Source organism: Osmerus eperlanus, chromosome 6 (assembly GCF_963692335.1).
Source record: "Osmerus eperlanus chromosome 6, fOsmEpe2.1, whole genome shotgun sequence".
Classification (NCBI taxonomy): Eukaryota; Metazoa; Chordata; class Actinopteri; order Osmeriformes; family Osmeridae; genus Osmerus; species Osmerus eperlanus.
This window is the reverse complement of record NC_085023.1, coordinates 2,252,910-2,276,037: the sequence shown is the minus strand read 5'-3', so window position 1 is coordinate 2,276,037 and position 23,128 is coordinate 2,252,910. Positions and strand designations below refer to the sequence as shown.

Below are 23,128 nucleotides of genomic sequence, written 5' to 3'. Positions count from 1 at the left end.
CCTTTCTCTTTGCACCCTCCCTGTCGGAGCAGTCAGACAGGGCGCTTCCTGGCCGGGGCGAGGGGGTGGAGCGCAGTGACGCGGAGGGGGACAGGGTGAGGGTGCGGGAGGGGGGTGCGGGCGAGGGGGAGAGGGCGAGGCGGTCTGGCGTGGCTGAGGGCGAGGGCCGGGAGATGTGGAGGTCGGGAGACTGAGAGCCAGGGAACACGAGGGGGGTGTAGCGGGAGGGGGAGAGGCTGTAGGCCCGGGGGGGGGAGGAGTGGGCTGGGGGGGCTGTCGGACTGTGAGGGTCAGGCTTGCGCCACTCTGGACGGTCTGAGAGACCGTTCTGGAACAACAGGGAAGGTGTTGGTTTGCCTCGCCCCTGGGGAGGAGCAGTGATGATGTGCGAGTCGGAGAAGAGAGGCTGGGCTGGGAGGGGGGAGGAGGCCGGAGGAGGGGGGCCTGGGAGGGCGGAGGAGGAGGGGGGAGGGGGGCGTGGGAGGGCGGAGGAGGAGGGGGGAGCCAGAGCTGGACAGGAGCGGAAAGAGGGAAGAGGAGTGGGGATTGGAGAGGCAGGGTACAGCCTGGAGAGCGAGGAGTGAGGCCCGGGGCCGGAGAGGCTGGAGAGGTGGGAGGCCGGGGATGCAGGGGCTCCTGGAGTGTTGATTAGTTGAGGGGATGAGCAGAACAGCTTGGGATGGGAGGAGTGGAGTGGAGGACCAGGCTTCTGGTGATTCCTGTCCTGCTGTGAGTTAATTGGTGTGTTCTCAGGAGTCAGAAGTCTGGTTCCAGGTGAGCACGCATGTGGAAAAGATATCTGGGCCACAGCGGTCTGGGGGGAGCAGTCCGGCTCAGGAGGCTGTCTGGGTCTGAGGCTGGAGGACGAGGAGGAGGGAGAGAGTGGAGACTTGGGGAGGTCAGGAGTTAAAGGCAGGCGAGGAAGAGGAGGAAGAGAAGGAGGAAGAGAAGGAGGAAGAGCAGGAGGAAGAGCAGGAGGGAGGGGAGATAGCGGGCCTGGAGTAGGAGATGAACGAGTGCCCCTCCCATAGAGCCCTCCCCTATCCTGCCTCCGTCCTTCTGGGTGTCTGTCTGTGGAGGTGAGAGGAGGACTGCCACCAGGGGGCGCCACGACACTCCCATCCCCACAACAGTGGCCGTGGGCTGGGATGGGAGTGGAGGTCGGGGGCGTGCCCCTGGAGGAGAGCTCCAGATGGATGGAGGCCAGGCTGGAGGCTGCAGAGCAGGCCTTGCAGGTGGACAGGCTGAGTGGGTTGATGGGCCAGCAGGGGGTGTAGGGCCTCTGGTGGGGGGAGGACAGCACGGGCAGGCGACCCTTCCTGAGGATGGCGGTGAGCAGGGAGAGGCGGGTGGGGGGGGGGCGGTGTCGGGCGCGTGGGGAGAGGGGGCAGGGGCTGTCCCCGCAGGGGGGGTCGGAGGGCGGGGGCATGTGGAGGAGGCGGGAGCCGGGGGCCAGGGCGTGTCTCGTCAGACGCACCACGGTGGGAGAGAAGGTTCCAGACCTGACGGAGGAGCAGGGAGAGATGGTGCGGCTGGGGGAGAAGGGGGAGAAGCGGGAGGAGGGCTCTGGGGACATGGGGGGCAGGGCCCACCAACTCCGGCCCCAGCCGGGGTCTCCGTCCCAGCCCTCTGACAGGATGGACTCCCTGGACGAGCCCGGGGTGGGGTACAGATCTGGGGAGGGGCTGCTTCTCTCTGACTCACAGGCTGTGTTTAGACCCTGACTGACCTCCGTCGGGGCTGGGGTTCTGGGACCCCACGCAGAAACGCCCCCTCGCTCGCTAACAGCTGTTTCCATAGCAGGGACAACATTGTGGGCTGTGTGTCCCTGCTGAGCTCTGATTGGGGGAGAGGGCGGGGGAACGGTCATGTGATCAGCAGGGTTACACTGAGGAGAGAGGAGAGAGGTTGGAAAAATAAAACATGACTCGATTTTTGAATGACAGCATATTGTGGAAACCAAACTTTCAAACTTGCGTGTGTGTTCAACTGGGTTTCTTAGATCCAGTTACTTAAGTTCTATTTGTGGAACATGTACTGTTTATAGAGACCCTCGACCAAGAGCTTAGATTGCGGTAAATATCATATCAGGGGCCAGTTCCATCCCCCTAAGGTATGTACAACGCCCTAAGTAGTGTACTTCCCCCTAGATAGTGTATTACCCTCTAGGTAGTATACAAAGTTATCCAACCTAGTCAAATGCATCCTAAAAAGTTAGATTCATGGTTACTAAGATATAGTTGATACTGTGTGACTGACAGCGCTATTCACAAATCTCCTCACACTCAATTAAGGTTGCCAATCACCCGGAGTGGTTGAGAGTGATTGCACTGACAGCTTTGCTATTTTCTCAGCTGGACCCGCCTGTTCTGTAAAGTCCACAGCACATACGCAGCACGTAGCTGTGTCGAGGTCTCAACTCGGTGTACAGGGTGGCAGGAGTGGGAGGTTAGAGCAGACCGGCAGACAGAAGGGCGTGAGGATGGCTGGGCTGGAACAGCCCCCACGCTCAGGGTTAGGACGTTTTGAGACGAGAGGTGAGGTGAAGACGACGAGCAGACCCTTACCTGAGGTAGAGGCTCCTGTCTGGGCCCGCCTGTTGAGCTGGACACCTCCGGGTCCCCTATGAACACCACCTCCGCCTTGTACAGTCCTCCGTCAGACAGCATGCTGTCGGTTATGCTCTCTCTCTCCTTCCTCGCCAGAGTGGCGGGGTTCTGACGCCAGGGAGGGGGAGAGAGGGGGAGAGAGGGGGAGAACGTGAGGGGGGGGGGGGGAGCCAGGCAGGCTGGCAGTGTAATCGGAGATACCCTGACTCTAACTTCCTGACAGTCCCTGAGTGACGGTTCCCGCTCACACTCTGGCAAGGGAACAGGTCTGTGACTCTCCCCTGGCTGGGTGACTGGCTGACTAGCTGACTGGCTGACTGGCTGACTGACTGACTGACTGACTGGCTGACTGACTGGCTGGCTGACTGGCTGGCTGACTGGCTGGTTGGCTGGCTGGATGTCACACTGAAACACATGTCTCACATGCACCCATCACATGCACAGCCACATGCCTGTCACAGGGGTGTGAGTGAAGCATGCAGCAGTGCCCATACGTGTCCCTGAAGAGAGTTAGACACTGAAGTTACGAGAGGTATGTTGACTATCACGTAGACACAGGGTAGGACAAACACAGCCTGTGTCACAGTGAAAATAACTACTGACACATAATTGTCACTGTTTAGAAAACAGACAGATTCTTTTCTTTTACCATAATAAACACATGAAATGTTATCTTCAAGGTTGAATAATAAAATTGGAAGAGTACTGCAATTTAGTTAAATGTCAGAGATAAAAATACATTTAATGTGAAGTTGATTTTTACATTGGTATTAATCAAATAGTTTGCATAATCTTTTGCATGACCTACGGAGGGATGTCTTTCCCTATCTGCACTGTCCTACTCTGCCATACAGGTATTACAGTTTTTCTCAATTGCTAAGACACATTTCTTGAATGTGTACTGTGTTTTCTCCAAACTCTAAACACACATCTTCATACTTACACTGTTTTGGCCAAACCCTTGACTTTTGACCCAAAATCAAACACTGTAGTCATATTATCCACCATATTATCTGTCGTATAAACCTAACTTTGCATTCAAAATACACACAAAGCCCTCAAATAAATTAAACCTTCTGAATACCCTTTACACACTGCTGGGAGGAATTGAAAACACTATTATAAAAAGGTTTTCAAGAACCATTGACTATAACGTGTCCCTGAATTTTAGATATGTTCCACCTCATGAGTTTGACATGATGTAAATCATAAAACTCACAATTACTGCAATTGTCCTTCTTACAGGCTGTTTATTTTCTATGATACAGCAATTGCATTTTGAGCTCTTGTTACTGTAGTAGTCACAGTATACAAATAGTAGTACTGTTAGTCAACAACACAAATGTATTGCTGTAAATTGTAATTTGGGGAACAAAGGCTAAGAAAACAAGGAAATAAACAAATCATCATAGGGATTTCTGTCATAGTGTGGCATGGATCTCATTTGAGATTGTTGTTCTTCTTCCTCTCCCTCTGCCTCTTCCTCTCCCTTGTCCACCTCTCATTTGGACAATTCTTCCTTTTCTTCTGATATTTTCATCCATGATTTCAAAGTACAGATGAGCTTACCTTTGTATTCATTCCAAACCCCTGATTGCTTGTTGAGTATATTTGCTTGTTAGTGCTTACACATGGATAATTGGTTGGTAAGGGTGTTTGAATTGCGCTGTTTTGGGTTTACTTATCAAATGGCAGTGTTTTCTGAATGACATAATGGTGATAATTGTGTCTTAAAGTAAGAGGTGTGTTTAGACTTTTGCAAAGAAGTGTGAATGAACCTGAGAAATGTGTCAAAAGGGGTACATTGTGTTTAAAGATTGGGGTACATGGTCTTTCTGCTGGGATTTGGCAAAATGGTTTTGTGGGGATGGCTTACACATACCATTTTTGTGTGTTAGCAATCGAGAAAAACTGTAACTGTCGACCAGAGGGGCAACGTGCTGTCAGTGTCTTTGTTAAGAAGGCCAGTTGGTCTTCTCTCTGGTGAGGATCACTGGCATGGCTTTATGGATGCCTGAATTAAACCAATCTAGCAGTCTCCAGCTGGGAATACGTAATTGCACAGCACAGGACTTCACAGGTGCCAGATCGCTGTGAAATATTAGCTCAATTAAGAGAGCAAGTTCACACATTACCAAAGACTCGATTCAAGTGCGGACTGGGTGTCTGGGAGGGTGAACACTTTATAATTGCCTTTAAAATCCAGCAGGTAGGATTGGGAGGTAGAAAATGAGAAGGTGTTGGAGAAGGAAGTTGGAGAAGGCTGGAGTTTAGTTGCTGAGTTAGCTCTGGGCAGGGGGGAACTTTGTATTACTGCCGACGAGGAAGATGTTCAGAGACGCAGGCAGAACAGTTGCAGCTAGTGTACCTCATCAGCCTGTCTTGTAAGATGTCCTCTTCCCTGCTTCCACACAACAAAGTTTTTAATTGGTAATCTCCACTCCACAGGCACACATGTGAACTGGCGGAGCTGTGAGGAAGACTCTCCCTGGATAGCCTGGAGTAGAGAGAGAGACAGAGAGAGAGAGAGAGAGAGAGAGAGAGAGAGAGAGAGAGAGGAGAGAGAGAGAGAGAGAGAGAGAGAGAGAGAGAGACAGAGAGAGAGAGAGACAGACAGACAGACAGAGACAGAGAGAGAGAGAAAGAGAAGAGAGAGAGAGAGAGAGAGAGAGAGAGAGAGAGAGAGGGTTACTCTACTACAGACTCCTCCAATGTGGCATTGGAGGGAACCCTGAGAGGAGCCCCCTGTGCCAGCTGGTTATGAGACTAACAAACCAGGTACCGCCCGGCACACCTCCTTCCCCTTTACTAACACCAAACAGAATAAAACTAATCACAACAGAAAACTAAAACTCCTACCTAGAACACTGGGAAAAAGAAACCAAGACACAAAACAAATTAGATTGCTATCAGGGCCTAAATAGAAAATATGAAATGGCTGAATACCTATATATTGTCAAGGACATAAAGCAAAGACAGCTGCTCACAAAATACAGAATGAGTGACCACACCCTTGCAATCGAAAAAGGAAGACATAGAAAAACATTGTTACCTAAAGAATACAGAATCTGTGGGCACTGTACATCAGGGGAAATTGAAACAGAAAAACATTTCCTACTTAAGTGTTACAAGTATGAAAGTATAAGAGATCAATATCTGGAAAAATGTAACCAGTTAATTGTAAACTACACAGAACTGGACATAAATGAGAAATTAAGGATATCTCTGGGCGAAGGGCCTACTGCAAGCCTTGCCGCTAGATATGTATCTAAATGTCACAACCTGAGGGACAGTGAATCAACCTTGTATGACTGTTAAAACCTTTCTATATCTTACTATAACATGCATTTATCTGTAACTTTTCTACAGTCAACTTACTATGTTATCGTTATTTTTTAGACTCCTTGTAAAATGTTATGATATATATGTTAAAATGTCCATTCAATATGGACTGCTTTGGCAATACTGCTCAACCCGAACTGTCATGCCAATAAAGCATTCTGAACTGAACTGAGAGAGAGAGGGAGGGAGGGCAGAGAGAGAGAGAGAGAGAGAGAGAGAGAGAGAGAGAGAGAGAGAGAGAGAGAGAGAGAGAGAGAGAGAGAGAGAGAGAGAGAGAGAGAGAGAGAGAGAGAGAGAGAGAGAGAGAGAGAGAGAGAGAGAGAGAGCAAAAAGGTTTAACTCCCTAACAAGCCCTGGCAGGTCAGGTGTTTGGTCAGTCTATATCTGACAAAGCACTCCAGCTGAGAGGGAAGGAGGGAGGGAGGGACTATGTTAGATCAATCAAAGGGCCCCAGGTTTCATTCTGAAGTCCTTCAGAAATCAAAGCCTTTTTTTTTGACAACCTGGGTATTTCTTTTTAAAATTAAATAAGAACCACAAGAACACCTGGATCAAGCGAGTAACTGTCCCAGACCTGGGCCCTCAGATCCAAGCAAATACATCCACTTTCTTACTGGGCTCCACTGACATTGAACACACATACCTACATGTTTGGGTCTACAGGCCATTTGAACATGGCTGTAAATGAGCTTCAGGACAAAACCAGAAGAGCATTGTATACTATACAACAATATATTCATTTAAATAATCCAATTAGATCATTGTTGAAAATAATCAAATCAACAATAAAACATATTTACACTGTGTGGTAGTGAAGTGTGGGGTCCACCAAGATAGCAAGAGTTTGACAAATGGGATAAAAACCATCAAAACTTCACACAGATCTCTGCACAAGTATCCTCAGACTCCAGTGGAAAACTACCAATAATTCATCCACAGCTGAATTTGGACAATTCCCACTTCTAGTTAACATTCGAAGAAGAGTAATAACATGTTATCATCATTCAAAAAGTGACTGTCTTTCACCACCACACCACGCCCTGCGCTGCCCTGGGGAACACAGATAAAGGTGTCCTCAGCCAGCTAGTTGGGAGGTTCTCTTCACCCTCCTGCCAAAACCAAATCACAGAACAGAAACAGAGAGACGCAGGCTGGCTGTTGAAACAGGCCATCACAGGCTGACCTTACTACCCAGGGAGGAGAGGCTGTGTTCAGTGTGGATACGGATATTGGAAGGTATAATGCAAAAGGCATACCTTTGCATGAATTTTTGCATCTTACAGTAATCATCTTTTCCATACAGTACATTGTTTCGATACCAGAACATCCAGCGAGACACAGAGAGAGTGAGTGAGTGTGAGAGAGAGAGAGAGAGAGAGAGAGAGAGAGAGAGAGAGAGAGAGAGAGAGAGAGAGAGAGAGAGAGAGAGAGAGAGAGAGAGAGAGAGAGAGAGAGAGAGAGAGATTGTAAAGTTGTTTTGTGCTATACTACTACATTTCCATCCAATTTTCAACATCACAAGTACAATCAGACACAGACCATCAGAACCACTGGTGTTGAGAGCGGCACATGGATGGAGAAGACCGAAGCTCTAATACGGTCTCTCTGGCTGTCTGGCTCTCTCTCTTCCTCTCTCCATCTCTCTACCTTTCTTTCTCTACTTCTCTCTACCTCTCTCTCTCTACCTCTCTTAACCTCTCTCTCTCTCTCTCTACCTCTCTCTACCTCCCTCTCTCTCTCTTTGCCCCATCACACACTCAGACAGTGCTCGATATAAGAGTCCTCAAAAACACACAGATTATCATCAACTAAAAAATCACAACAACCTCAACGCTCTCAGATACAGATGCTCGTACAGCCTCAGTTCTGCGTGAAGCAGCGTCTGGGTGCATGGTGCGGTGTCGCTGTGAGACAGCCCACCTCCAGCTCAGTGTGACAGGGCTGGGAGACACTACCCACCCAAGTATGTCCACCAACGCTGGGCGTTGGAGAGCAATGAAGCAGGATAGAAGGAGATTAAAAAGGGATTAGGCCTTTTAATTCACAAACCCTCAGCCATTACTGCCATGGAAAATCTGGATGGTTTCTATGCAAAGTAGATACTAAAGCACAACCACTTGTTAAGGCTCACTGGTGCTGGTGTGACAAATAATTACAGCAAGGAGGAGGAGACTAAGTTGATTTTACAGCAAGGAGGAGGAGACTAAGTTGATTTTACACAGTAATTCTCAACAGAGAAGGTACAGATAACGAACAGATAATGCTGTGAGCATTATTCCCGCAAAGACTGCAGCCTGTGTTCAGAAGGGTTTTATTACTTTTATCACTTGTATTATTGTTTTTATTGATTTTATGTAAAGCACCTTGAGCTGCAATTCTTGTATGAAATGTGCTATATAAATAAAGTCTTATTATTATTATCAATGGGTTTTTGAAAGTGTATGCCTCGAGTAAAATAAATAGAAAATAAAAACATCCTCTATATTTCTCCATATTACTATACAGCTAACTTTCAAAGGCATACAATCAGAATGGTTGAAAGTGAAGAAGAATATAATAAATATGAAAGCACCTTATCGTTTCCAAGTCTTAACAAGTAGCTTCTGGAAAACGCCTGCTTGACATAAAAGCCACAGTGCATCAAGATTTACTCTTCAAGCTGCATGCTTTATCACAGCACTTCTAAGTCTCCTTCCACCCACAATGCTAATGAGTCCTGTTCCTCTAATTAAATCATCTCATGCATCAAAACAACTTTTTGACATTTCTATTTGAGATATTTCACGCCTCCCCCCCACCCCCACCCCAACCCTCTCTCCAATCCCCATCCAAGCAGATCCCCTGGTTTTGTGATGCGGTTTTACCTTGAGCTTGCAGACGCGGCCCTGGTGGAGGAACTGCTCAGGAAACGGGGGAACGATGCCCTTGGTTTTCCTGATGACGTTCCCAGATGTTGTGCTCTTCATGGAATGCGTCAGAACAGAAGCGCCATTCACTGTTTTCTAGGAGGCGGAGGACAAGAGGCCGGCCCTGTTCACACTTCAGGAGTTACACAACTCTGGGATTGTTGGACCTACCACTGAGGATCACATGCAGACTGGGCTTTTTCCATTTCTCAGCGCCCATGATAAAGACCTGCTTTGTGCAGTCAGACAGTTTATATAAAAAATCCCAAGTGCGCTCACATTCATTCCGTTGCTTTGGCTGTGCTTGTCTGTGGGAATAATCAGATTGTGTGACTGACATTTATTTCACGTTACCCTGCTCCTAAACATCAAGCGTTGTGCAAGTTCATACCTCTCATGAACTAGTTCCAAGTTCAGTTCATACAAGTAAACATGAATAGTTCACGTTCATAGTTCACCATTTAAATTCTGAACTAGTTCATAGTTCAGTTAATTTCATAGTTTTAAGATGGAAAGTGAGAATGAAAGATTGAACATGTTTTTTAAAGAAAACTTTATCCATCACCACTTCTTAAACTGCCTTAAACTGTAGGCTACGTCATATGTATCAATTCCCCAAATGAATGTTTTTTTTATTTTTTATTATTATTTCTAATTTTGCCTATTTATTTATTCATTCCATGCAAACATAAGGCACAACAATTCATAGTGCTATGCCTTGCTATGAAACCAAATATTAGGCTAGACCTTAAATTCTATCATTTATAAAATAAATGTGTGGACAGAGGAAAAACATTTCAAATACTTGGAGATAACTTTTTAGGGTGGCCGGGTGCTTCAGCTTCACACGCCGTTTGAAATTAGATGCAGATGAGGCTGACGTCCGGACTTGCTTTTTCGGCGCAGGAAGACACAATTTGCACAGAAAGGTGAGATTTTTACTGTCGGAATCTTTATCAGACTGTGTGCAAAAAATAAGAAAGGGGCATCAGATGTAGTCGCTGAGTCTGCGTCTCTGCTTTCACTTGCCATTCTTATGAGACCGAGAGCTGTTTTCTTGGAATACGTTAATTGTGTAAGGTATTTTCTTATGGGCTTTTATTGTGACAGGGGGGGTTGTGGTTCTGAAGGTTGAGAGAGTGAGAGAAGAACAAAGGGAGACGTGCGGTGCCGTCTTGGTCCAGGCATTTATGGTAGTGATGGGAAGTTCGGATCATTTTACTGATTCGGTTCTTTGAATCTCGTTCAGTAAAATGAACGAATCTTTTTTAGAGTCATTCGTTCATTTCAACGGGGGGGGGGGGGGGGGGGGGGCTATCCGTCCACTGCAAACACGTATCATATTCTCATGTAGGTTAGTGCATGACATGTGCACCAGCAGATACTATTTTAAAAGAAATTCCTGCATTAAAATAATGTATCATGACAGTTTGTATGATTTGGTCATTTATTATCACACTAGCATTTAATTATCACGGCAAACAATTACACTGCACTAAACTGTAAGTGTAAAATGTAAAGTGAAAATAACAAAACCAGTCAGTATGATGACTTGAGCGAATATCATTCACGTCTTACTAAAACAGCGGCCATGCGAAAGGGAATGAGGAAACTGTTTCCTCTACTAAAAAATACAATGCGGGTCACGTGAAAAAAGGATCCAAAGACTCGTAGAAAGACCGAGTTGGGAAATGAACGAATCGTTTGTTTCCTCCAGTACAGAGCCTATGCAGGTCACGTAAAAAATGATCCAAAGACTCGTAGAAAGACCGAGTCGGGAAATGAACGAATCGTTGTTTCCTCTAGCTACCAGTACAGAGACTATGCAGGTCACGTGAAAAATGATCCAAAGACTCGTAGAAAGACCGAGTCGGGAAATGAACGAATCGTTTGTTTCCTCTAGCTACCAGTACAGAGCCTATGCAGGTCACGTGAAAAATGATCCAAAGACTTGTACCCGAAGACCGAGTCGGGAAATGAACGAATAATTTCTGTTTACTTGGACGAGCCTATGCAACAGTCCCGATGCGCGGGACAAATCACTCTTTGACAGGACTCAATACTCCCGAGTCCTTGTAAGGATTCGTTCAAAATGAACGAATCGTTCACGAACGACACATCACTAATTGATGGTCCCATGTCCTTGTTTTACAACCCAGATCTTAATTCAGCTAATGTCTAAAACGCAAACAATTGGCTACATTGGTGACAGTGGTGGGATGGGATGGATTTTTCATTTTATTTTTCTCGTTGGGGCCTGTCGTGGCTCTGCTAGCTACGTCGATGGGCCGTTGTCGGGTGCAGTCGGTTGGCGTTAGCCGTTGCTAACTCCGCGCTAGTTTAGTTTTTTCACAGTTATGGTAGCACAAGTGTTGATTACGCTCATTGTGCCTGAAGGGAGTTTTCTCGTTTTAGTTCAAGATAAAGAGGAAGATAAGAAGGAACGTCACGATGCGCAAATCGACAGAAAGCCAGAAGCACGCGGAGGGCGTCAGCGAGCGCTGCTCCATCATCTCCTTCGCCACGAGGGCGGAGCTCCAACTCTTCCACCGGACCCACCGGGCCCAGATGCAGCGCCACCTCCAGCTGCAGTACAGGTTCTTCCCGTGGATCACTGGGAAGCTGGAGGAAGCCCTGCGGTGGTGCGACGACGCATGGGAACGCCTCGAGCCTCCACGCGTCGGCCCTGGGTTTGGTGTACCTGCCCCTGTCGGTGACCGGGCGCCTGTCCCGTTCCTGCCTCCTCAACTGAGGCGTCTGCTTCGCCTACAAGACGTCTGCCTCACCGGCGATCACCAGAACTTGTGATTAATTTGTCCATTTCATTTATCCTCATGTATTCTCTGATACATGTATCCGTCATTCTGGTATATTTGGGCGAGTGTGGAGGTTTTTTTTCTGTTTGTTGGCCGCCTGCTCTTCGATACATGTATCAGTCAATCTGGTATATTTGGGGGAGTGTGTGTGTTTTCTTTCTGTGGGCTTCCTGCTCTTTGTTTGTTGTGTCGGTGATCTCTGGTGTGTTCGGGGGAGCGTGGGTTGTCCTTTGTGTGCATTGGGGTGGCCTTGTGTGTCTGGTTCTGTTAAAAACAGAATTTCTCAGCACGCTGTTGCATATGTTTCTGGGTTTTGTGCCGTGTTTGTCTGTCTGTCCTTTGGAAACGGGGACGTTTCTTTTCGGAGGAGGGGAGGTATGTAAGGTATTTTCTTGTGGGCTTTTATTGTGACAGGGGGAATTGTGGTTCTGAAGGTTGAGAGAGTGAGAGAAGAACAAAGGGAGATGTGCGGTGCCGTCTTGGTCCAGGCATTGATGGTCCTGTGTCCTTGTTTTACAACCCGGATGTTAATTCAGCTAATGTCTAAAACACTCGGCTACATTTGTTTGGTCTACATGTGTGCGATGAATCATGGGTAACGTAGTGCAAAGTCGAGTTAGTTGGTTTAGGTTAGGCACTGAGCAACGACATTGTGCAAGCATTTGATTTAGACAGCGTCTCTCCTCAGGAGAAGGAAAACATTCCGTAACGTTTAAGTTAGACCTCAAATAATATGAACGTGTTCACCACTATTTGTCATTAAGTTGCGTTCAGTTCATCGTTCTCATAAAAATGAACGTGTTCAATGAACGCGTTCAATGAACGCAGCTAGCCTGCCCCAGGTTAGTTTCGCAGCATAAGTTACCATAGTAACTGAGTTCGAACTACACATGAATCTGGCTTTATGGAACCGAATCCGAAAATGAGTCCGACCAACGGACATGAGCCTGGCTTATTTGGTAAACTCGCTATAAGGAACAGGCCTCTGGTTAACAGGGTCACACCGTGCTTCCCCTCGCCTGTGGAGCAGAGCGAGCCGGCCAGCTGCTAGGAGGAGGCATGACATCATCTAATGAAGTTAGAGGGAGATGGACATCTCTGGCCCGCCAGTGACATGCACACGCATGTTGTGTGCTGTGAGAGAGACTGTAAACTGATACAGACATCAGAGCTCTCACTCTCGATGTGTGTGTGTTTGCGTGCGTGCGTGTGTTTAACGTGTGTGTGATATATGTATGGTTGTTTTGTGTTAGTGTGTGTGTGTACTGTATGTATGTCAACAATCAAAAGGGGAGGACGGGAAGAGACTATTATGAATTCAACGGTTTATAAGCCCCCAAAAAATATAATCCCATGTGTAGCTTTCTTGTTGTTAGGATTCATATTGTAGGAATCAATATGCAAACTGGAGTGTTGAAAGGTGTTTAGTGATCTCTCGCTGTGCCGATCTGAGCTGAGATGTTGAGTCTGCAGACAGAATGCTCCGACTCTGCGGGACATTCTCTCTCTAATAAAACGGGGGGTTTCGGATCGCCCTCAAACGGCGCCAATAAGGACCGCTGGCACCCTGAGGAGAAAAGTACTTCTAAACATGCTCCACTGCAAATGTTCCCTACAAAACCTAGCAGCCATTTGAGTCAAGACTCTATCAGACCACAAACAAGTGCACAATCAACAACCTCGTTTGTATTTCTCCCACTCAGCGTGTGGTCTGGAGGTGGTGGGAGGGTCCTAGCCTGTTTAACTCCAAATCACCCAAATACTGCAGCGTGCCAGAAGCCTTCTTGTCAATTAGCAGCCTGTGGATGCCAGATAACATGTGGTGATATTGTGCTGCTAGAATGAGTAACGCTAACTACCTATTGTAAAGAAATAACATTTTTTTTTGGGGGGGGGGGGGTATGTTTTGCATTTAGCAGACCCTCCAGGAATTCGCGATGTTGCGATCGCACCAATTCACGCGAATTCAACGATTCCCCGCGAATTCAGCGCGACATTGCAATTTTAACCAATCACCGCAATTTTCCCGCAACTTTGACCAATCTTCGTCTTCTCCCACAACTCTCCAGTAGGGGTTACATCCAGTGTTGCGCCTGAACGCATTCATTGAACGAAAGTTCAACTCTAATAATTTTGGTGAACATGAACTGAACGTAGGCTACTGTATTACTGCCTGATGAACGATACTGTGAACGCGTTCATTCTGGTGTCTGTGAACTCTTTCACTCTTTTTAATTTCGTTCAATAAGGTGTCAGATTTCTAGAGACTTCCACGCGACAAAACACAGTTAACAGTCCTGTATCCAGGGTTTCCCAACCAGTCAATCGCTGCGTGTGCTTTCTTCTTCTGTCTATGCCTGGCAAGCGTGAGAGCGCCGAGTTGCGTAGAGGCCGAGAGCGGTATTGCAGACAGATAGAGATTGCAATCTTGTTTATTAAAAAAAGGGAGATTCCTCCCTTCAATGCGAATGTAAATCCTGGTTGGATAAGGATTAAAAATTGGATATGATGAAATTGGCATTTTGATAAGGTTATTTAGGGGACCATTTGTCAATGGTTTTATTCTTTGATGAATGTTTGTTAATTAGCTACTTAATTTTCAACCAATAACTCAATTAAAATTAAAAAGAGGGAAATTCGCATCTTTTTATCGAAACTTTCACTTGCTCCCGCAACTTCATTGCAACAAACACCTAAAAAACGCCGCAACTTTCATCCAACTTTTTGGAAAAGCTCCCGCGAAATCAGGAATTTTAGCCCGCAACTATCACAAAAAAGGCCTGCGAAATCCTGGGGGGACTGATTTAGACTAGCGTGGTTTTGTTGAACAAAATGCGAATTAGCAACAGTAAATGAGAGAACCGGCCGCATTTTGTAGTCGGGCCTTTTTGTTTTCTCTCGCTGTAGCATGGCTATGTTGCAGCGTTGTCATGGGAAGGGATACAATTAGGGAAGATGATTTTGTGATATTTGGATAAGTTGAATTGATAACTAATATCGAACTGTTACTGTTGCTATGTGCAGATTGGGGTTTTTTCCCAGTGTAAATTGACTGTGGATTTGATCGTACTGAAGTCCTATCGTCATCCGGTGGATGCTGCTCCTGTCGCACGTGGACTGGGAGAGAAAACAGATAGGACTGTGCATTCATGTTTTTTGTTTTACGTGAGATCTCCAACGTTAGTTACACTACCCGGGTAGTAGGTCTGCAGATAACTTTATTCTTCTTTTATTTTTCTTCATGGACAATAACTTGAGTGCTTGAGTATTGCCCTACAAAACACTACACCCACTACTTACACCACATACTGATACTGATAATTGTGAATACATGTCAAATGTTCAAACTGTATCTTTGTGCCCAGTATCATTCCCCCTAGAGCGTTCCTAGAAATACCAGCCATTCTTTAGTTGTTATTATTTTATATATATATTTTATAGAGATCATTACAGAAATAATTAAGTGTTACATACAGTATACTCATTGATGATTTACAGCCTTCTAACAGTATTAGTGATTATACACAGCTTTATAATTAAATTCTTGATTATATACATTGACATTTAGTCATTTAGCAGACGCTCTTATCCAGAGCGACTTACAGTAAGTACAGGGACATTCCCCCGGAGGCAAGTAGGGTGAAGTGCCTTGCCCAAGGACACAACGTCATTTTGCACGGCCGGGAATCGAACCAGCGACCTTCGGATTACTAGCCCGGTTCTCTAACCGCTCAGCCACCTGACTCCCGTTATATAGAGCCTTATAGCAGAATTATTGTGTCGACAATTCAGTATATCATAGAACACTGATGTATAGTGTCGACGTATTATCCCTATAATCTGTGATGAGGATACTGAGAGGCATGGATACTGATTATAGTGTCATATGTCATTCCATCATTTGGAATCATATGGTGTGAATCCCGATGGTACAGTGCGTTCTGCAGGGAGCACCCATGGCTGTGTCCATCTCCGCAAGCCGGCTCAACCACAGGCGGAACCTCTCCGTGTAGGAAGAGGAGTATCTCTAATCACTTTCCCTCATCAAGTACTATCTCTGATACATGGGGTAATCACGGCCCTTCTGTCCTCCGTGACGAAGGTCATGAAACTGGTGGTCTGATGTTGAGGCGAAACGTTCACCAGCACACTGCTAATCAGGGGAGGTCAATACAGGGCAGGTGCTTTAGACTAATCACAGGATTGATTAGTCCGCTGGCACTACACGTGGGAATATTCTTTGGAGAATATTGCTACAATTATGACTTCCATGTTTGCTGTCAGCTGTCTTATATCTGGCTCTCTGGATAAATTGGGGACAAGATCAGAGGCTATGCTATGACTGGAACCAAGTATAAAAACATACATGGATAACTGATAAAGTGGGATTAAGTACAACGTTTCTTTTTTGTTCTTTTTTTGTGTGGAACAAATTCAGATAATTCTTCCGTGTGACTGTAAATCGACCTGTGTTTTGACTTCAGTGAACAAGCAGTGTCACGTCAACAGACGCTCCCTTGGTCCTACACATTCATGCGTGTGAAACATGACGAGGGGCCTTCTAGACGCTATTGTTGCTTGTTTTTTGTTTTGTTTTGTTTTTTCACAGGTACACTTGCACTTATAGCGGTTCATGTTGTTTTATTGTAACTTGTTTAACTACATGCTCTTATGGTTCTTCCCTTTGGCACTTACTTTGGTTGTTCACAATGTGTGCTTCATGTTTTGGCTACTCGCAATGTTTTTGTGGCTATCTTGTTGTTATGATCAGTGACCTATGCACTTTGTAAAGCTCTCTCTTGGAAGTCGCTTTGGATAAAAGCGTCTGCTAAATGAATAAACGTAAATGTAAATGTAGACGGAAGAGCCTGGATAAGACTGAGGATCCAAGCTGCTGATTTGCCAGCCTCGCCAGCAGCCTAGCCCTAGCTGGAATGACGAGTCGTGGTGTTACTATGGCACCTGTGTCCAGTGTGCAGATCCCAAAGCCCCAAAGTTTACCCTCATATTACTCTGCTTCACGTCAGCCCCGAAAGAGCTTCCTTATTACCTCAGAGTGGAGAGGCGATGGGCTGATGATTACGATCGGTCAGGCCGGCCTCAGATGAATGCTCCCATACGAAGGAATGTGTATGTGTGGCAATCTATGATGTCACATGTCATTACTCTGACTAAGAGCTAAGGAAGCAGCGATCTGTGTCCAGGGTGCGGAGGAAGTGTGTTCTCTCACACACAGTGAGAAGTCTTTCCTGGGAACGCTCCAAGGATGAAAGGCAAGCTTGTTGTTTTTTCCCTCTCAGCCAAGGAGGGGAGAGGTCAGTTGAGCCGTGTGACAGCCACTGCAGCCGTCACCAGACACAACGCCCCTCTGGCTGTGGTTGTGTGACTGACAGGAGGGGCGGGGGTTTGAATGAGGGGGTTGCGCAAGTTTGTTGCCATGACTTTGTGCGCTCACAAACTGGACTTCAAGTTTAGCACTTGGCACAAAGACTGCACTATTATGCAATGCATTTTTCCATTTTCTCAGGGTAGACATTGCAATATATTTTTGTTATTGTGCTTTGAGTTCTTTTGGCTGTTTTGGCTTTTCCTTTCATAAACTCAGGACTACTCATTTAATTGGTCTAACTGGCTGATTTCGGGCTCTGATCGCTGGATATGCAAAGCAAATCGAGTCATTCATGATAATTGTTTTCTTCGTACATTTCTTCGCACAATTCTTTTGTGGGGTGAAATGAGAGGAAGCATTGTGGGTGTGAGGGGGGACCAGCTTGGGCTGGTAAAGCTTGTTTATATCTGTGCGTGTTCCCACATGGTAACCTCCGGGACTACATTTCCAAGGTAGCCACGGCAGCGGATAAATAAATAGTCTGAAAAGCTATGGCAGGCATCTGTCTCCCGCCAGCCAGGCCCCCTTAGAAGGGATCATGGAGCTCTTCCATATCCTATTACCTCTCGGTGTGTTTGAATGTTTGCTTCTGTTGTGCAATTGGTTCACCAAATGCATTCTGCCATGCGCCGTAAATCTGATGAAGGCTATATTGTTCACAACAAGGAGATATGGCAGTTTTAGCGGCAGGTCTGCCCCCTGCCAACAGAAGTCTGTGTTCCCTCGCAGTAGGTGATCGTACTGGGTGTACACTGAGACACCCGCCGTTCCAATGGCACGTGCGAGCCGTACAAGGACGCTGGGTTAACCCCCCACACACACACACACAAACACACACACACCCCTCCAACCCCTCCTACTTACTGACATTCAGGGCTGGCGCTAAAATGAATGCACAGAGCCTTTACGTTGCTGAGTTGTGTTGGAGTGAAGATTTTGGAGGTGGGCTATCAAAACAGTTCTTCACTTCACTCCCCTCATTCTCCCATGACGCCTGTCAAGGCTCTCCAGAGAAACATACAACAAACTATTCACACACACACACCTCCACACAGACACACACCCACACATACACACCCCATACACACACACACCCACCTACCCACACACACACACCCCATACACACACACCCACCTACCCACACACACACACCCACCTACCCAGACACACCCACATACACTGCCAACCCTGTGATTTGGTGTGCAGCTGTAGCATGTTTCATCTCTCCTGTGTGGGAGATCATAAACAGCAGGGCGTGGTCGAGTAAAGAATGTGTGGTTCCAGCCCATCGCGGCCCCTCCCTCTAAAGTCAACACATCACAGAGATACAGCGTCTGCCATCTGGGGGGGGGTTCTGGTAAGAGAGGGTTTTTTTGTCCATCAGGTCTGAGGAAACGTGCGCTCCTTTAGACCCACAAAATCACATAAGAAAATGCGATCTGTTCAGCCCATAAGGTTGCTGTTCACCACCTAGGGTGTACTTTAAGGAAACGTACAGGTACAAACATTGTATCTGTGTCCGCTTAACTGGTCGCTGACAGCTCTGGGAGTCTCTCTGTTCTCTCTCACACACACACACACACACACACACACTCACACACACACACACACTCACACACACACACTGAGAGTCCCACAGCACTCCCAGGCTCTCCTTCCAGCTCCGTCTCTCTGAGAATCTCTCAGGACTTCGTTAAGGCTTGTTTCTCCTGCGGCTCGCAGCTTGTAGGAGCGACAGGGGCGTCCGGCAGCCGTTAGACTGCTGGAGAGGAGGAGAGAGTGTGGACCTGACTTATTCTTCAACGAGCAAGCCCCGCTACGACACAGTCGCACCTTCAGTTCCGCACACCAGGTCTGGTGCCCACGCCGACACTGACATGTCCACTGCTCAGGTCCAGAAACCATGACAGTGAAGATGCTCGTTATAAGTCCATCATGTTTTTGTGTTGGAAACATGCTGGCAGAAGATGCACTGTTACTTGCAGTTGCCAATCACATGCACCCTGACACTTTACTAATTGGATGACGCAATCTGGTTCTCCACTGGTTTCGGAGCAGCTTCGCTCAAGAATTATTGCCTGGATTGTTTCTGTGGCTGTGACACCTCAAGCAGAGCTACATCTCACATCAACTAAACACAGTAAACACAGAAGGCTTGCCTGTCTTATTCATCAAGGCAGCTAGCTTCTGATTGAATCAGACATGGTCTGGTTTAAGACACAGAGGCGCTGTGAAGAGATTTAATCCCACCCAGCATGATATGGAGCAGCCCAGGACCTGCCCATGACTCACACCGCTGCTCCACCAGGACCTGCCCATGACTCACACCGCTGCTCCACCAGGACCTGCCCATGACTCACACCGCTGCTCCACCAGGACCTGCCCATGACTCACACCGCTGCTCCACCAGGACCTGCCCATGACTCACACCGCTGCTCCACCAGGACCTGCCCATGACTCACACCGCTGCTCCACCAGGACCTGCCCATGACTCACACCGCTGCTCCACCAGGACCTGCCCATGACTCACACCGCTGCTCCACCAGGACCTGCCCATGACTCACACCGCTGCTCCACCAGGACCTGCCCATGACTCACACCGCTGCTCCACCAGGACCTGCCCATGACTCACACCGCTGCTCCACCAGGACCTGCCCATGACTCACACCGCTGCTCCACCAGGACCTGCCCATGACTCACACCGCTGCTCCACCAGGACCTGCCCATGACTCACACCGCTGCTCCACCAGGACCTGCCCATGACTCACACCGCTGCTCCACCAGGACCTGCCCATGACTCACACCGCTGCTCCACCAGGACCTGCCCATGACTCACACCGCTGCTCCACCAGGACCTGCCCATGACTCACACCGCTGCTCCACCAGGACCTGCCCATGACTCACACCGCTGCTCCACCAGGACCTGCCCATGACTCACACCGCTGCTCCACACCGTTGAGAAGCTGGAAGTCCTCTGGGTGTGGCTAGGTCAGACACCAGCGAGACAAAAACCAGTTCAAATCAATCCTCCTGAAGGTCAGGGGGAACAGGCACCCACATGATCTGGCGGCGTTCTCACACACTCCAACCCCCCCCCCCACCCCACCCCCAAACACACACACACATGCACACTCTGAGACCTGAGCAGCTGCTGCTTCCTGTGTTCTCAATTTGGGCCCCCTCCCTACACACATACACACACACACTCAATCACATGCACACACACACTCAATCACATGCACACACACATTCACTCCTCAGAGGTCGGATAAAGCGCAAGCTAAAAGCGACTTACCTTCCAGAACCTCTGGTTCCAGTCCTCCAGGCTGGGGTCGCTCTCGGCTGAGGCACCCCCAGGGCTGGGCATGTCCACTGGGGCTCTGCAGAGCACTTCACCCTCCCCTACTCAGCTCCTTCATCAGGGGTTGGTCATGTATAACCAGGGCTGCGTCTGTGGCTGTAAGTGTGTATGCGTGTGTGTGCACCGGTGTGGGTGTGTGTGCGTTGGTGTGGTTGTGTGTGCGTCGGTCTGGGTGTGTGTGCATAGCTGCAGTGATTGCCATTTATAGACACACAAAAGCCACAAATAGCTCTCATATGGCAGGCAGCAGTCTTTTAGGCACCGATAATGACAATGAACTCCTTATCTCTGCCAGCTGTAGAGCCTAGTGCCCCTGGGAACCCAATCCGTACTTGTTGCTGTTTCAATCGAAATAAAAGAGAAGAATAGAGGAGTGTGTGTCTGTGTGTGTGAGAGAAAGAGAGAGTGTGTGTGTGTGTGTTAGTGAGAGAGTGTGTGTGAGAGAGAGATAAAGAAAGAGAGAGAGTGTGTGTTAATGAGAGAGTGTGTGTGTGTGTGAGAGAGAGAGAGAGAGAGAGAGAGAGAGAGAGAGAGAGAGAGAGAGAGAGAGAGAGAGAGAGAGTGTGTTTGAGAGAAATAGAAACAGAGTGTATGTATGTGTTAGTGAGAGAGTGTGTGTGAGAGAGAGAGTGTTTGTGTACAACATGTGTTTGTGTGAGAGGGAATGTGTGTGGGTGTGTATGTGTGTGTTTACGTAAGACCACTCCTGGTGTGTGTTTGACAGCGCTGAGTGTTTCCAGCACAGCTGTCCAGTAGATGCCCTGTGTGTGAGCAGGGCAGGTGTGAAGGTTGTGGTACGTGTTAGTAGAGACTCCCCACAGAGCCAGTTAGTCTGCGCTGTTATACCATCATGTACCGATCTAACACTCAGCCTGGCTGTCCAGCCCTCAGCAGAGGACGTGAAGGGCTATTGGGAAACACACAACCCCCACACATACACACCACACACACACACTTACATATACACATAGGTTCACAGACACTCAAATCTGTTCTCGGCCAAGCAGCGGTAGATTGGCCAGCATCGGTAACAGAATGCTAAGGGCCGACCACCAGTCACTCGACTTCAGGCATGAACTCATGGACTGATTTATCACTTTGTGGCAATGGAAAAGGGTTGGTCTGGGGCTTTGCTTCTGTGTGATGGGAAATGCCCTGCCTCGGGGCAGTGGGCATGGCAGCAGGACACAGTTTGACCAGACAGGGAGCATATAGGATGTTGATGCTGGGGATGGGAACCATGTCAAACAGAGTGGAGACATTTCAACAAGCCAGTCAAAAGGCTTCACGATACGATACTCGCTGTGCAACAGCACATCTATGCACGTTGTATCCATGCGCCGTTGCTAACGTGTGCTGACGTTGTGATGTAGGCACTTAGTACCCTTTGTTGACGCAAGGCACTTTTTGCCACAAAACCTTAATTTCAGCCTAAACTGTGCAACGGAAATACCAATAGAAGCAACGCAATCGTGATCAAGACGAACATTTTGACACCAACGTTGTCTATCTAGTCCAAATATTGAGGGATCCTTAGGGGAGCAAAAAGAACTAGAGAGGGTACAATTTCTGGGGAAATTGTAGGGTGTGCTTGCTTGCTTCGGTTGCACAGGGGTCCGTTTTTGAATGACATTTTTACAACTGATATATCTGTATATTTTATATTAAAATGCATACTTATTATTTATAAAGATTACATAGATTTAAAAGCATTTTTTTTGTGCTGCTCATTTACAACTGAAAATACGAGTGAAGTGTAGAATTAAATATGATGTCTTCTCATTTCCCCTGCAAGAGGCAGCCTCATAGCTGAATCAAAACGAATAAATTTGGCAGACCGGTGTAAAAATTGACCTAATCTCTATGACTTAAACGTCCTTTTAAGTTTTCCCTTCTCGTGATATTTTCAGGCATTTAGCCTACTCATATTGCATTCATTCATTAATAAAGAACCCCCTTTGAAGATTATTCTACGACGTTACCGGCAGTAGAAGATGGAATCGCGATTCAAACAGTACCATCTGCTAACTGAAAATATGCCCCCAAAAACGTAAATAAGCTTGACATTTATTTAGTGGAAAATCGCTCATTCATAAAAAGCTCACTGGTAGCGATCATTGTCAGTAACAACGCAAAATGCGATATAGCCCTGTGTGGAGAAGCTGCCCCGGTAAATTGTACTACTACGGTACAGTACTAGACTACTGCTGTGTTCGTCTCGGTAGCGATTGCGTTGGTTGAATTGGATTTAACGTTCCGTTGTACGGTTTAGTCTGAAATTAATTATTTTCATGAACAGATTGACAAAGTTGAGGCTGTGGCAATGAAGTTCAGGTTAGTAGTTAGATAGACTTTTGATTTAAGTAAGGGGAGTGCCGAACATGTTCTGTCGCCGTTTGACTTCCTACAGCTGTGTAGATGTTTTTGTAGTGTCTCGCGTAGGCTACAGCGTTGCAGTGATACACTGGATTGAAACCACAGGTAATGATAATTTCACTCACAAATCGTTTACTTTTAATCTAATGTCATAATAAATCCTACAACGAAAATGTATATGTGAGGAATGTTTATTTTAACGATTGAAAACAGATAACGCTACATCATAGACCACTGTAGTATGTGTTGCCCGGGCAACACAGGCTAATGTCATGATGCTAATACTTCAGTGAAATAGTAGACTACTGTTTCCGAAAGTAGATGTACT

At 47.1% G+C, this 23,128-nt stretch overlaps 1 protein-coding gene across 7 annotated transcripts in view; it reads right to left on the bottom strand.

The window, feature by feature from the left end:
- Positions 1–20,558, bottom strand: part of mlip (muscular LMNA-interacting protein) — a 41,765-nt gene extending 21,207 nt beyond the window's left edge. For 2 of the 7 annotated variants that reach the window (XM_062462976.1, XM_062462978.1), the window contains exons 1-5: positions 20,359–20,557; positions 8,816–8,953; positions 4,978–5,106; positions 2,568–2,717; positions 2–1,888 (exon numbers count right to left, since the gene is read on the bottom strand). In XM_062462976.1, coding sequence (XP_062318960.1) covers positions 2–1,888; positions 2,568–2,717; positions 4,978–5,106; positions 8,816–8,953; positions 20,359–20,430 — 2,376 coding nt within the window. In that variant the 5' untranslated portion in view covers positions 20,431–20,557. Of the gene's footprint in view, position 1; positions 1,889–2,567; positions 2,718–4,977; positions 5,107–8,815; positions 8,954–20,358 lie in introns of all 7 variants that reach the window. The other 5 variants (XM_062462977.1, XM_062462980.1, XM_062462981.1 and 2 more) reach the window with 5 other exon arrangements.
- Positions 20,559–23,128: the final 2,570 nt, after the last annotated feature.